The sequence below is a fragment of the Peromyscus eremicus genome, chromosome 15 (assembly GCF_949786415.1).
Source record: "Peromyscus eremicus chromosome 15, PerEre_H2_v1, whole genome shotgun sequence".
Lineage (NCBI taxonomy): Eukaryota > Metazoa > Chordata > Mammalia > Rodentia > Cricetidae > Peromyscus > Peromyscus eremicus.
The window spans coordinates 16,101,732-16,117,242 of record NC_081431.1 but is presented as its reverse complement, the minus strand read 5'-3'; the positions used below and the strand labels follow the sequence as shown (position 1 = coordinate 16,117,242).

The window sequence follows — 15,511 nt, the reverse complement described above, 5'->3', positions numbered from 1 at the left end:
CTATTTTCCAGTGTGGCTCCACCAGTTTGTAGCCCCACTAAAATATGGGAGAGATACAGTTTCTGTCTCTTTGCCAACATTTGTTAATGTCTGGTTTCTTTATAACAGCAAGTTGTTCAAACGGAAACATAATTAACGAACCACAAAGTTTGCTTTTTAAAGTATATGGCCCGGTGGTTTAATTATAGCCACGGAACTGTGCACCATCATCAGCATTGGATCCTGCAAAAGAAACCAGAAACCCATTAGCAGTCACTCTCCATGTCCCCTGTTCCTCAGCCCCTGGCAATCATTGGCTCATAAATTTTGTATGACTTGACAGACAAGTTCAGATTAAGTGTCTAAAGATTGCCATAACAACATTTGGTGTTTACTCATCCCTAGTCACCATGGTATCTACACGTTAGACAAAACAGTGCAGGAAATAGCCAGAACCAGAGGTAGATGATAGCACGTGAGACTGAGGAAGGAAGGCTCTCCCAAATAGAGTTGCCACATTCAGCACATCACCTTGCTTTACTCTTGCCCTTCACAATGTATCCAGCTGGTCCAAGACCAGGAGAGCAGGAATCTGGAGGACGACAAAACCTGGAACTGGATCTGCAGCCTGGAGTCAGGCCGATATAGTTAGTAGAGCTCTGGGCTGGAGGCTCTGCTCTGCCTGGTGCTACCTTTGTGATCTGAGATCAGGAACTCAGTGCCTTCCTTGTCTCCTGCTTATCTCCGAGGAAACTGACTGATACTGCATATCCTGCAGAGGCTTTGTTCTCGGGACAACAGTCCTGTGCATCAGGCAGCCAGAAGACAAGAGCTCTTGAGCGCTTGTGATTGCTGTGTCACAGAACGTTCTTTTGGGGGACATGGCTCAGAGAGTTCAGAACTAAGAACTAACCCTGTGAGTCTGCCTTAGCTGCCTAGCTCTTTTGTCTGAGCTTCTCTTAAGTCCTGGGGCTTTTCTTTCTTTTCATGGTAGGACTGAGAATTGAACCTATGTTTAGTGTTAGGTAGAGGTGCACACTGGCACATTACTGATGTCTGAAATAACAACTGGTGATGCCATAAGACATGGGCTCCCAGTTGCATCTTATCTATCTGACTTTGAGCCTAGAAGAACTTTCCTAACTGGCCTCCAAATCATGAGTCACTCGTGGATTCTGGCGTTCTAAACTCTGGTCCTCATGCTTGTGTGACAGCCACTTTATCCATCAGCCTTGACTCCAGCCCCAAACATACTCATTAAAAAAGAAAGAAAGAGTCCCCCTAGTCCCCTAACCAATGTCCCCAACTTTAGAGGCTGAAAACAGCACACGCTGTCTGTCATACAGTTCTGTAGGTCGGGAGTCTGCCCTTGCTCTGTGGACTAGAGGGAGGCTGCCAGCCAACTCCGTTCCTCCTTAGCCTCTAAGGAGGAGTCGGTTTCTCTGCCTTTCCATCCAGCAATGGCTTGTAGAGTCCTGCACACGCTGCTGTGACTCTGCTGCCCCCCATGATCACACAGGTCCCACAAGGTGATCCAGAGTAACCTCCCCATTCAAAGACACCTGATGAGCAGCCTTACATCCATCTGCTGCTGCAGTTCTCTTCGTAACATGAGGGAATGTATAGATTCATGGAATTGGGACATAATCATTTTGGGGAGCCTTTATTCTGCAAACCCTGAAAGTGTTTTAACTAAGGCACAATGATAATGCTTTACATAATAACCAAGTCTTATGCATTATAAACATTGTCATTACGTTAATTTATAGAACCGTACAGGACTGCTTAGTCAGCAGGTGTTTATGGAGTTTTGTATATCATGTGCTCTTCAACTGCTGGTGAACCTGCCTTTCCATTTCCTGTGTTCAGGTGAGGGAAGTAAGTAACAGCAGGGGCAGTCTAGTAGAGGAGGAAGTCCTGACAGCGTCAAGCAGGCCTGTAGCAGTGGAGTGCAATGTCCAGGGAGAGCTGTGAAAGCTTCCAGGAGGAGCTGATGTCTAGGCTGAGCTAGGACAAGTGCAGGTCAAGAGGGAAGGTGAGGATGAAGATGAAGGATGTCAGAGTAGCCCAGAGCACAAGGAAAGGGTGTCCTGTGTTTTGGCCGGTCTCCATCTTCTTTGGCTGAGGACAGTGAGAGGAAAGGAATTAGCAGAGTAGGGTACCCAAGATTTGGGAGATTAGCAAGGCCCAGATTATAAATATTCTAATAACCAGGTTGGACCTTCCCAACAGGCTTGAGCAAGGCAGTAACACAATGGGAGCCACAGCGAATGTGCCCAACGAGCTGGGCCGGTGAAGAGTAAAAGTGAGGGAAACGGGTAAGGACTTTGGCAGGGTCTGTGTGAGGGATGCTGGCAATCTCCACCGAGGGGGATCGGAGAGGTACCCCTTCTCTAGTCACTGGGTCGTGATTTCAGGCATGCTTTGAAAATACAGAGTCTGAAGCTGGGTGGTGGTGGCACACACCTTTAATCCCAGCACTCAGGAGGCAGAAGCAGGCAGATCTCTGAGAGTTTGGGGCCAGCCTGGTCTACAGAGGGAGTTCTAGGACAGCCAGAGCTGTTACACAGAGAAACCCTGTCTCGAAAACAGTCCCCCTCCTGAAAAAAATACAGTGCCAGAGTTGTCTGCGGCTTTCCAGATTCTGTCCCCAAACTACATTCAGTCCTGGTAAATTGATATTTATTTAAGTAAAGGGATACATGATGAAGATGAGGAAAATTATACCTCCAAATTCATATATTTTTGCAGTTATATGTAAGCACAGACGGATATAGACGAACACTTAAAGATAAGGGGATATTTTAGGGGCTTTATTTAAGAATATTTAGTTACTGATTTTAGAGAATTCAGTTATTGCCAGCTTAATGAAAAGGTCCGTCCACCCAGGGTATTTGTAGCTTTGGCTTCTCTGTTGTTTGGTTGGTTTTTTCTTGCATTTCTTTATTTACTTGGGGTTGGGGGGGGCAAGGATCAGAGGGGGAGTTGTCACGTTTGACTGCAAGTGCCTTTGCCTGTGGAACTATCTTGCCTTCTTGTTTTTGTTGTTGTTTGGTTGGTTTTTGGTTTTTCGAAACCAGGTTTCTCTGTGTAGCTCTGGCTGTCCTAGAACTCACTCTGTAGACCAGGCTGGCCTCAAATTCACAGAGATCGACCTGCCTCTGCCTCCCAAGTGCTGGGATTAAAGGCATGCACCACCACTGCCCAGCTCCTGTTTGGTTTTTCTTGAGACAGTATCCCAAACTATCCTGTGTCTCAGATTGGTCTCAAACTCCCGGGAGTCCTCCTGACTCCCCTTCCCAGCTACTGGGATTGGTTATGGGCGTGGACCACGTGTCTGCTCTCTTCTCAGTCCTTCAGTGCTTTAGCTAACTTTGTTAAAATGTGCAACCTTACCTGTGTTCTAAGCAGTCTACTTGTGTTTTTCTCTTTCTTTATGCCAGGTTTTTATTGGATCATGATCCCTACAGAGAGGTAGTCTTATTTTCATTTGTTTAAGATAACTGCTTCTAGGTATCAACCATAGGTCCAAACTGTGTTTGATTATCCTTGTCTCTGTTGTTTTTTAAAATTGTTATTCTGTAGACTTAACTCTAATTAAAGAAAAGAAAGAAAGAACACAAGTGAACACTGGAAAGAGCCACACCAATCAAAGTACACACATACAACAGAATATTACTTGGCAATAAGAAATGAAGTACTGATACAAGCCACAGGATGAATCTTGAAAGCATTAATTTTGCTTAATGAGAGAATCCACAAATATGGGCTCTGCATAGTACATAACACTAGCTAGATAGTGAAGCTGTTGAATCTATACGTGAAGAGGTGAATTGTAAGCCATGTAAATTACATCTCAGTAAAGCTGTTTTTGAAAAGAATATGGAGGTAGTGTGGGGGTTAGTGGGGGTTAGTGGTGTGAGGAAACAGGATATAGTCCACAGCTCCACAGTGTGAGGATTCCTGCTAGAGGACAGTTCAGTGTAACACTGCTCTGTACAGGTGCTTGGATGTTCTTCAGACTTAACTCCCGACTTTCTGACTCTTCCTTTCTCATTTGATTTTGTTATTCCAAAGAGAATCCATTGTCGGGGGTTTTCAGAGAATTATAGACCAGAATGGAGAATCATTTCTAGAAAATTCTCAGTTCCTTTCCTATGGGAATTAGTCTCTTTCTCTTCTTCCACAAAGAATTACTCATCTAGGAAGATTATATACCCTTTAAGATTCACTTATTACAAGTGCAGACGGTGAACACGTGGAGGTCAGGTGCAGACGGTGCACACGTGGAGGTCAGGTGCGGACAGACAGTGCACACGTGGAGGTCAGGTGCAGACAGACGGCGCACACGTGGAGGTCAGGTGCGGACAGACGGTGCACACGTGGAGGTCAGGTGCGGACAGACGGTGCACACGTGGAGGTCAGGTGCAGACAGACAGTGCACACGTGGAGGTCAGGTGCAGACAGACGGTGCACACGTGGAGGTCAGGTGCAGACAGACGGTGCACACGTGGAGGTCAGGTGCAGACAGACAGTGCACACGTGGAGGTCAGGTGTGGACAGTGCACACGTGGAGGTCAGGTGTGGACAGTGCACACGTGGAGGTCAGATGTGGATGGTGCACACGTGGAGGTCAGGTGCACACAGTGCACACGTGGAGGTCAGGTGCACACAGACGGTGCACACGTGGAGGTCAGGTGCAGACAGACGGTGCACACGTGGAGGTCAGGTGCAGACAGACGGTGCACACGTGGAGGTCAGGTGCAGACAGACAGTGCACACGTGGAGGTCAGGTGCAGACAGACAGTGCACACGTGGAGGTCAGGTGCGGACAGACAGTGCACACGTGGAGGTCAGGTGCGGACAGACGGTGCACACGTGGAGGTCAGGTGCACACAGTGCACACGTGGAGGTCAGGTGCACACAGTGCACACGTGGAGGTCAGGTGAGGACAGACAGTGCACACGTGGAGGTCAGGTGCGGACAGACGGTGCACACGTGGAGGTCAGGTGCACACAGTGCACACGTGGAGGTCAGGTGCGGACAGACGGTGCACACGTGGAGGTCAGGTGCGGACAGACGGTGCACACGTGGAGGTCAGGTGCGGACAGACGGTGCACACGTGGAGGTCAGGTGCGGACAGACGGTGCACACGTGGAGGTCAGGTGCGGACAGACGGTGCACACGTGGAGGTCAGGTGCAGACAGACGGTGCACACGTGGAGGTCAGGTGCAGACAGACAGTGCACACGTGGAGGTCAGGTGCGGACAGACGGTGCACACGTGGAGGTCAGGTGCAGACAGACGGTGCACACGTGGAGGTCAGGTGCACACAGTGCACACGTGGAGGTCAGGTGCGGACAGACAGTGCACACGTGGAGGTCAGGTGCGGACAGACAGTGCACACGTGGAGGTCAGGTGCGGACAGACGGTGCACACGTGGAGGTCAGGTGCGGACAGACAGTGCACACGTGGAGGTCAGGTGCAGACGGTGCACATGTGGAGGTCAGGTGCAGACAGACAGACAGTGCACACGTGGAGGTCAGGTGCAGACAGACAGTGCACATGTGGAGGTCAGGTGTGGATGGTGCACACGTGGAGGTCAGGTGTGGACAGTGCACACGTGGAGGTCAGGTGCAGACAGACGGCGCACACGTGGAGGTCAGGGGACTTTGTAGCAACAGTTCTCCTTCCACCTTTATGTGGGGTCTGGGGATTGAACTCAGGTCTCCAGGCTTGCTCATGAGTGCCTTTACTTACATCCTTTCCTGATTATATACTTCTGTATAAGGTCATTAAAATTTAAGAATTGTTCACCTTTATGTATCCTAGAGAACCTCAAAACATTTTGTCCTTGATAGCTGATGAATTTGGTTTTCTTGGAATGAACTTGATAACAGGGTGGAACTTAGCCATTTTGATATTCTCCAAGTCAGTGCCAGAGTTGAAAAGCTCTGTATTAATTTCACATGAAATTTTGGCACTTGAATTGTTTGTTTGTGGACAAGAAGTTTAAGAACTTATTAATTTAAGGTTTAGGAATTTGCATAACTAGTTGCATGCTTGGGCAAACCCCGTGCATATTTTTAGTTTTTAATAAGACCTGTTGGAGTGTAGAAGAGCTAATCAACCGTCTAAGAGGAAAATTAGTGATTCCCCACATTGGCGCTAATTGGCACGTTCTCCATAATTCCGACTCTAATTCCGGCAGTATGTGTGTGCTGATTGTGCAGTGAGTACGAACTGGAAAAGCCTGCAGCAAGCTCCAGGGAGTGACAGAACTGTAGAGGAGAGTGGGGGGCCCTGGGCGGAATGGGCACAGCTGTGTGGGGTCACCTGGGCGGAATGGGCACAGCTGTGTGGGGTCACCTGCTGTGGCTTCGAGACTGGCCCATGAGTGCTCACTGGACGTTCATTTTGTGAAATGCTTCCTCAAATCCGCTAACCACTGAGTTTAGGATAATGTGTCTGATGTAATGAGCCCTGTATTTGAAAGGAAAAAATAACTAAGATCTTCAAGTTCAAGGTAAGTGTAGCTGAAGGCAGATCTAGACTGCGGCTCAGTATGACTTAGGGAAGATTTTAGTTAGAGCCCACCCTCCATAAATGCTCAACCAAGCAAACAAGCCATAAAAAGGCTTGCAACTTTTGCTCAAGAAAAGTGCCCTCTGTGACATCCTCCTGCCAAGAATGAGAGGAATCTTTTAGAGGTGTATGTGTAGCTGTCGGAGTCTGATGGGACGGCGGTTTATAAGCAGAGAGTTTAGCAGATGAGAGGTGTGTCCTTCAAAACAGCCCTAGTGTTAACAGTCATGTTTAAATTGCCACCTAAAGCTGGCATGGTGGTTCATGTCTGTGATCCCAGCACTTAGGAGAAGCAGGCAAGAGGATCACCCATGAGTGTGAGGCCTTCCTCGATTACATAGTGAGTCCTAGACCAGCTATGGCTGCATGGCGAGATCCTGTTTCAAAACCAACAATAACAAAGTACCTAAGGTACAGCCTGGTGATAGTCCCAGTGCCTAGGAATATCACATGTGTCATCTTCTTTATTCTTTGTCGTTAATTACTTTATTACCGTGTTAATAGGATAGCATGACCCCAGCCCAACCTCTTCCTTCACCACAGCCAGGCTTGTGCCTGGTTCCCTCTGAAGACAGAGGCTGTGGCCTGAGGACATGGGAAGAGACCCAGCCAAGGAGCAAGTAGTAATTATGCTATAATTACATAATACATCCCTTTGACCCCAGGTCAGGCCCGAAGACTGTTTCAGATTTATCTTCCTCATAATACAAACCCTCGTGCTGAGACTACTGCAGTGTGTTTAGACAATGACTATAATATTTCAATGGAGAGTGTCTCCTGTCTGTTAGAAGTTAGACCTCATGTTTGTTTCCACCTGATCTGTCTGCAAGATTCTGGCCGAGATGGAGAGGGACAGCATTTTTGAGTGCAGTAGTGTGAATAAGTTCCACAGTGGCTTAGAGAATCATAGCAAAATCATAGAACTGGAAGTACTTTTTTTTTTTTTAACTATTTTTATTGCTGTAAACATAGATTTGCCCCGCTAACCACTCATTGCCCAGAATGTTCTGTTCATTCAGTGGCAGTAATTATATCCATAATATACATAGTCTTCACTCCAGCCTATTTCTAAACTCCAGTCACCCCACAGAATGTCTGTGTGCATAGACACTAATTCCACTGTCTAGTCTGTCTCTTTCAGTCTCCCTTGAGTTCTTCCTTGTTTTCCCTCATGCTTTGTTCGTGGCTTTCTTAAATCTTTGAGCATTTTTGAGACTGTTAACTTCCATTCTTTGGTAGGTCTGACATTTAGTCTTCCTCGGGGATGTTTTCTGCCCCTGATGTCTTTCCTTACACAGGCCATTCTACGCTGTTTCTTTGTACACTTCGAGACTTCTGTTATGGAATACTGGGCATAGTGAGCCCGTGATGGTAGAGATTCTGGGAAGCAGAGGGTGGCACTTGGTGATTGGGTTAGCTGGGGTTCCTCTTCCGAGCTTTACAGCATGGCTCTAGCTCTCAGAACCAAAAGCTGTTTGTGGTTTCACTCCCTGCTCCATGCAGAGCTTAGGTTCATCCAGGCGAAAGCCCAGGCCTCCTCAGGCTTTCCCCAAGCATTTATCTTTCCCAACGCTGGGGGTGGCTTTGTTCTTTGCCAGTTACACAATCACTCTCGAATGCCCTGCTTTCCTGAGGGTAACTGTCTTCCTGGCTTTTCCTCTCTGGCTTCAGATGTCATTTTGTTACTCCGCCGGTTGTCATTTGACGTTCTGATCGCCTGACCACGTTTTTCAGCAATGCCTGCCACTTTCCTGCTCTGGAGGGGTTCCTAATTAGATAACATAAGACAGCCCTTCAGGTAGCAAGGACAGGTTAGATAAAAGGGACATGGGAGAGTGGGGCTGCCTCTTCTGCCATTTTGCTCTGAAACCCTAATTCTAGGGCTTCCTTCACCACTACATTTACCTTAGCATTGCTAGCTTCTAGACAGCATCCTTTGGGTCTCTTCTGTGACAATGTTTCATACTCACGGTTTTTGCCATTAAATGATCCTGTCACACTATTCCCCCAGCCTGGAGCCAAACAGTGGCTTCTCAGCTGTGTTCACAGATGGCAGATTACTGGAGGGGCATGCGTACCAGGGTGCAATCCTAGCATTTCAAGACAAAAGCTGTTAAAGGATATCACAGGGTTCTGCAGGGTGCCTCTTGACAACTTGACAGCTGAGGCTCTAAGCTGAATGGATCAGTTACATGCCAAGGAAACAGAACCTAAACTATCTGAGTCAAGATAAGATGACAATCTCTGCCCCAAAGCTGTTATAAATAATTTTTTTTTAATCAACTAAAATAGTTTCTCAGACTTTTGCTAGAATCAAGTGTAAAAGCTAAATAAAACATTAACAGACAAATGTTGAACTGTGGTCTCTATTTTGGAGCTTAATAAAGTTAACAGGTGTTAAGTTAAATTAGAGCTTATGAATCTGCTTGTTATCTGCAAAATGTATAAATAGCATCACCAAGTTGCTTGGTGGATATTTTAACTATAACTCACGTGGCTTTGCAAAGGAAGGTAAATAGAGTTTCTTGTTTCTCTCCAACCATCTGGATTCATGCACAGCAACAGAGAGCTTTATTTATATTGATGAGACTTTACAGTGAAGGGGAAATTACATGTGACAGTCGTGTTTTGATTTTCTTGCTTAACTATAAATGTGTTTTTACCAGAGAACTTTGTATGTACCACAAAGAAATTTAGTGATAATTCACGAAGCATAATTAATCTCCTCAAAGCAAAACATTTATAAGACTCAGGGGGCATCATTAAAAGTAACAATATCGCCAGGCAGTGGTGGCGCACGCCTTTAATCCCAGCACTCGGGAGGCAGAGCCAGGCGGATCTCTGTGAGTTCGAGGCCAGCCTAGGCTACCAAGTGAGTTCCAGGAAAGGCGCAAAGCTACACGGAGAAACCCTGTCTCGAAAAACCAAAAATAAATAAAAATAAATAAATAAATAAATAAATAAATAACAATATCAAATTTACCGTGAAAGACACGTGGAGAACCGTGAGCTTCCGTTTACAGTGTGGAAGCCCGAGGGCTGTTACACAGTCACTAGTGCAGTGGAGCTGTGCAGGCTCACGTCAGGTAGCCTGTAAGTCTCCGATTTTGCCAGTGTTTCTCTGCTTAATTGTTTCCCTGCCAAACAAGCCCATGAGAAGAAATGAGATCTGAAGCTACGGGAGGACGTGAGGAAACTTGAGTCCTGGCTAAGCAAAAGAAGCCAAGCTGAAAGGCAGCTGCACGTTACTCTGTGGGGAGTCCATTTGTGTTCAAACTAACGGTGTTGGTGAACGCGGAACTAAGTGTCTAACTCTTCTGCATGGCTCTTTATGTGTTTGTTTTTGTTTGTGATTCTTGTATTTTGTTTTTGGGGGAACAGTCTCTCATGTAGCCCAGGCTGGCTTTAAATTTCCTATGTAGCGAAGGATGACCATGAACTGTTCCTCCTGCTTCCTCAGAATGCTGAGGCCACTGGAGAGTGCCACCATGTCTGACTTCCATGCATAGTTGTGACCATTTCTGTTATTCCCTGCAACATTGGGGGTGTTCTGTTAACCTTTATTAGCCTTTGCCTCCAAAGAGCCTGTCTCAGAGGTAAACCTGTCTTAGCGATCTTTTAAATATCAGTGCGAGTGGGGAGCACACCTCACTTTGTCCAGCTGTCTCTAGGTCTCATTATTGCTCAAGTGACCTTAGCAGGTAGATGCTATCTCCCCTGTGCTGCATCGAAATCAAGACAAAGCTAGGCTAGGCAATCTAAGTGAGCAGGCAGAAGAACAGGAAAGAAGTGTTGGGGGTAGGCTGCCTGGCTTCCAGAGCGTCCGTTCTCTGATTCCTTGGCACTTGGACAACAGATAGTTTTTCTTTTCTTTCTTTCTTTCCTTCTTTTCCTTCTTTCTTTTTTCTCTTTTTTTTCTCTCTCTCTGTCTCTCTGTCTCTCCCTTTCTCCCTCTTTACCTTCCTTCCTTCTTTTTTGGTTTTTTGAGACAGGGTTTTTCTGTATAATAATCCTGGCTGTCCTGGAACTCACAGAGATCCCCCTGCCTCTGCCTCCTCCTCTGCTGATATTAAAAGCATAGCCACCACACCTGGCCAATAGTTTTCTAATAGGAATTCTTTGTCCTGTTAATGGCATGAAACCAGTAAGGCCATATTTTAAATATAACTCCACATAGTTAGAATATCAATGTCTACTTTATATGTCCCTAAGATAAAGTATGTCCTTATTCAGTAGCGTGATTATATAAGCCATGGTAGAACTCTGTTGTAAACTTTTGGCAGAACTAGAAACAAAAACTCACTCTGGAAATGCTGTGGAACTCTCCCTGCAAGAGTTTATTTCCCTGCCTGAAAACCTAACCTGTTTTATGTCAGGAAACTGGAGAAACACTTCTCTTAGGGTTGGGGAGGGACAGCCTTACTTTTAGGTCTTTAAAACAATTGTTCACACTTGTTCACAAAAATGGCCTTTATATTCCTCCTCCTCTTCCTTTTTTTTTTTTTTTTTTTTTTTTTTGCTGTGCAAGGAATGGAGTCCTAGGCCTTACACCATTAAGTAACACCCACTGCCTCATATATTTCTTCTTAAAAAAAAATGTTATTGTTTATTTTGTGTGTGTATTGTGGAGGTCACTCCTCTATGTCTCTGTCAGGTGTCTTCCTCAGTTGCTGTCCACCTTAGTTTATATTATAGATAGGTAGAGAGAGAGATATGAGACTGGGTTTCTGTGCAGGTTAGTTTTATGCCAACTTGATACAAGTTGGAGTCATCAGAGACAAGGGAGCCCCAATTGAGAAAATGCCTCCATAAGGTCAGGCCATAGGCAAGACTGTGGGACCTTTTCTAGATTAGTGATTGATGTGGGAGTGTCTAGTCCATTGTGGGTGGTGCCATCCATGGGCTGGTGGCCCTGGTTCTATAAGAAAGCAGGCTGGGCAAGCCATGGAGAGTAAGCTAGTAAGCAGTACCCCTCCATGGCCTCCTGCCCTGTTTGAGTTCATGTCCTGATTTTCTTCTATGACGAGCAGCAATGTGGAAGCATAAGCCAAATAAACCCTTTCCTCTTCAACTTGCTTTTGGTCATGGTGTTTCATCACAGCAAAGGTGACCCTAACCTGTCTCCTCAGCCCCTTATTACTGACACTCAGTTATAGTTCTGCAGAAATCGCCAACTGAAGGAGGACAGTAATTTGGGACTTCTGGGTTTTATCATCAATGGGAGTGGTAGTTTAAAAGCATTCCTCCATGACGGGGTCTAGCCTGATGTAGTCATTTCCTCGTGTTCTGTAGGAGATGCCAGACCTTTAGTGCAGACACTGACTGCAGAGTTGCAGGCTGTTGGGGAAGAGGCTGCCGGAGTGAATGCAAATGACCCCCCAAAAGCTCCAGCACCAGCATTGCAGCCGCTGTTCTCGCTGCTCCGAGGGGAGGTGGAGCAGATGGACTCAAGAGCACTCCCCCTCTTCTTCCATCAGGTAAGACCACACCCTTTGCTCTCAGCCTCACTGGCTGCTGCCAGTGTTTAGAGTCATCTAAAATCCGGTTCTCCATGATCGATCCCTCCCACCCACTGTTGACCCTAAACGTGAGTAGACTCACTGCGCCCTGGATGATCTGTCATTTGGACAGTAGCCAACGCCTTTATTCAGTGATTCAGTCAAGCATAAAGAAGAATCAATATGGCAAGAGTTTGGTAAGCTCCAACTGGATGCCAAGAGGCCTGCTAGCCACTGAAGGAACAAAGACTCCTAAGGCATGTTCTAAAGAGAGCTGTGGTGAAATGCGAGAAATAAGTATGTCGATACAAGTGTGGGATTTTGTGCTGTCAGAGTGGAAAAGTCTAAGGCTCAGCAGTTAACTCTGCCCAGTCAGCAACAGAAAAGAAGGCAGCTCTTGAGATGGGTGGTCCAGGGTGAGTAGGTGCTGGAGCAGTGAAAAGCACTGGCTGCTCTCCCAGAGGACTTAGTTCAGTTCCCAGCATCCGCAGGGCAGTTCACAACTGTCTGGAACTCCAGTTCCGGGGAATCTCGACACCCTCTTCTGGCCCCTGCAGACATCAGATACACAGAGGTGTGCAGACATACACCATGCAGGCAACACCCATATACGTAAATTTTTAAAATGTTTAAAAGAAAAGTGAGCTATCACAGCAGAGCAACTGGGCTGTGAAGGTATGGCTGGGATATCACAGTTGAAGAAGGAAAGAGGCAGGAAAGAGATGCGGGCTAGAAGCCTTTATCAGTGAGAAGGCCTTTGTGTGTGTGTATGGTGAGGGGGGATGCTATTGTTATTGTTGTTTGGAGCTGGGGTGGAGGGGTGCTGTTATTGTTTTGTGATGCTGGGGATAACTTTGGGCACTCAGGTACTTAGTGACACCTCAAATACCCAGAATGCAGTTTTACTTTTGGAAACAGAATCTTCTGAAGATTGGGAGGTGGGGTGTGTTGAAAGGTGGAGAACATGGAGAGAAGTGGGAAGCCTTCTAACGATGAGATCATGTGGGAAAAATTCAAGTATTTGTAATTTGTATTTTATTTGCAGTTAAAATGAAAATAATTGGTACTTGGGACTAGAGAAAAGTTTTTGTTTGTTTCTTTTCCTTTCTCTCCTTTTTTGAGATGAGAGTTTCATGTCTCCTGGCTGTGTAACTCAAGATGCCTTGAATTTCTGATCCTCCTGCCTCCTCCCCTCAAGTGATGTGATTGCAGTCATGAACCAGCATCCCCAAGTCCAGGGCTGAGCAAGCAGTCTGCCACACCAAGCTACACCCCTAGCCCTTAACTTTTCATCTACTTTTGTTTCAACTTCTGCAGTAAACAATCCGAGTATTTTTTAAGGAAAATAGTTTGGTTCCAGGGCACTAAGATGTGCATTTTTACAGATTTGTGCTATCTGCCGTGTGACTGTCGAGGAAGCACGGCCTCTGCCTGGCCTCCAGCACATGACTGACTTGTCATCGTTGAGGACCACTCACCAAGGCAGCCCTCCCTTGGCTTCTGGCCTTTGTTGCATTTGCACAGTGGGCTGAGCTTGCAAAAAGTGTTCACAGCTGCTTCATCGTCCTTATTACCATTTTCACACATTGAGTTCCTCAACACTAGTACTAAAATTTGCTTTTTTTAAAGTTTTTAAAAAGATTTTGTGTATGTTTCTGTGTGCGTGTGCGTGCGTGTGTGTGTGTGTGTGTGTGTGTGTGTGTGTGTGTGTGTGTGTGTGTGTACACCCTTGGAGACGAGAAGGTGTTGGATCCCCTGGAGCTGGAGTTGCAGAACATTTCGAGCTGCCTGTCATATGTAAACTCTGGCCCTCCTGAAGAGCATACCTGAGCCCACTCTCAAGCCCCAAGCACCATTTTTTCTTGGCTGATGAAGTTATGGGTTATATAGGAGAGTGTCCTTGTTCCTGGGTGATAGAAGTACAAGTATCAGAGATACTTGAAGTGAACCCTGAAGCTCTTGAAGTTGTTGATTGGGAGAGAAGATGTTGGGGGAGAAGGCACAGAGAGAAAGCAAATTTAACAAAATGACACTCATTGCCAAATCAAGGGCAAAAGTATGTGGCTGTTCATTTTCCTATGGTTTGAACTCCACTGCAGAATTTCAATGAAATGTTGGGGAAAGGATATTTAAGATAAAGATGGAAATAACAAGGCAGACAGATCTTTTCATGGAGTTTCGGAAAAGTGTGATCCTAATTAGTCTTAATAAAAACCTGGAGTCGGATATGGAGGGTGAAAACTGAAAGATCAGAGAAGCAGAACAATAGCTCTCACCCTTCCAGTCCTCTGACTGAACAGGGGGCTGAGATCCTGTCTCCGACACCTTTTGTCTCCACCTCCCTAGTGCTGGGACTAAGGGCGTGCACCACCACAGCCCAGCTCTCTTACTCTTTTAGACTGGTTCAATCTCTTGTAGCCCAAGGTGGCCTTGAACTCCTGATCTTCCTGTTTCCTCCCAAGTGCTGGGATTAAAGGTGTGTGCCACCACTGCCTGGCCTCTGTGGTTGACTAGTGGCTAGCTCTGCCCTCTGATCTCTAGGCAAGCTGTGTTGTCAGAACACAAACAGAATATGAGCCATGGTTGCATTAGAATTAAGAAAGTTCTTTTCTATGGCAGGTGATCCTTGGTCAGGGGCAAATCAAGAGGGAAAGAAAAGGCCCATTTTAGCCAGGAAGACAGTAGTAATCTTGACTGGGCCTAAAGGTTATCTGTTCTTACTTCACAGAAACTCTGCCCCATTTCTCCAGAAACACAGAGAGTCCTAGCCCCCTAACTGCAGTTCCTCCCCTTCTCGGCAGTCTGCATTTGTCCTTGGGAAGGGAGCTCAGTGAGCAGAGTGGCATTTTGCTGAGCTATGTGGCTTTTGGTTTCTTTATCATTATAAAGTTGGTAGTAGATGGGCTGAGTTAATGAACATGAGCATGTAGTACAGTGTTTGGTACACAGTAAAAGCCTTACAAATGCTATGCAACCAGTTCAGAGGCTGCTTGTCAAGACCATGCCTAGTAGCTGCAAAGGAATCAGCCATCACCTCTGTGTAGAATACAGAATACCCTGTCACTTCCCAAGGGACATACACCCAGAGATGGGTGGAAGTGTGTTTCAATCATTTTAGTAATTCCCAGTACATCACCTTGTGCTTTTCATCTACATTCATCAGTTGTTAACATTTTCATAAATTTTTGTAGTTTTCACATTATGATTTGTACATGTACAAATCCTTTTTCCATTCAAGTGTTTTAAATTTATTGTAGCATATAGCATGAAGTACATGCCACCATATACATATGGAGGTCTGAGGACAACCCATGGACAGCCTGTCACCTACATGGGTTCCGGGATCAAACTCAGGCTGTCAGGCTTGCACAGCAGGCCCTCTGAACTGCAGAGCCATCCCGAGGGCCCTCTGTAATATGCAAGTGTGGTGTCGCTTCATTAAACCCCATC

The 15,511-nt window shown here is 46.1% G+C and overlaps 1 protein-coding gene across 1 annotated transcript in view; it reads left to right on the top strand.

Annotated features, from left to right (window-relative positions):
- Nucleotides 1-15,511, top strand: part of Cnst (consortin, connexin sorting protein) — an 83,449-nt gene that overhangs the window by 35,443 nt on the left and 32,495 nt on the right. The window contains exon 3 of the mRNA XM_059280443.1: nt 11,856-12,040. Within this exon, the coding sequence (XP_059136426.1) occupies nt 11,856-12,040 (185 nt within the window). The remainder of the gene's footprint in view (nt 1-11,855; nt 12,041-15,511) is intronic.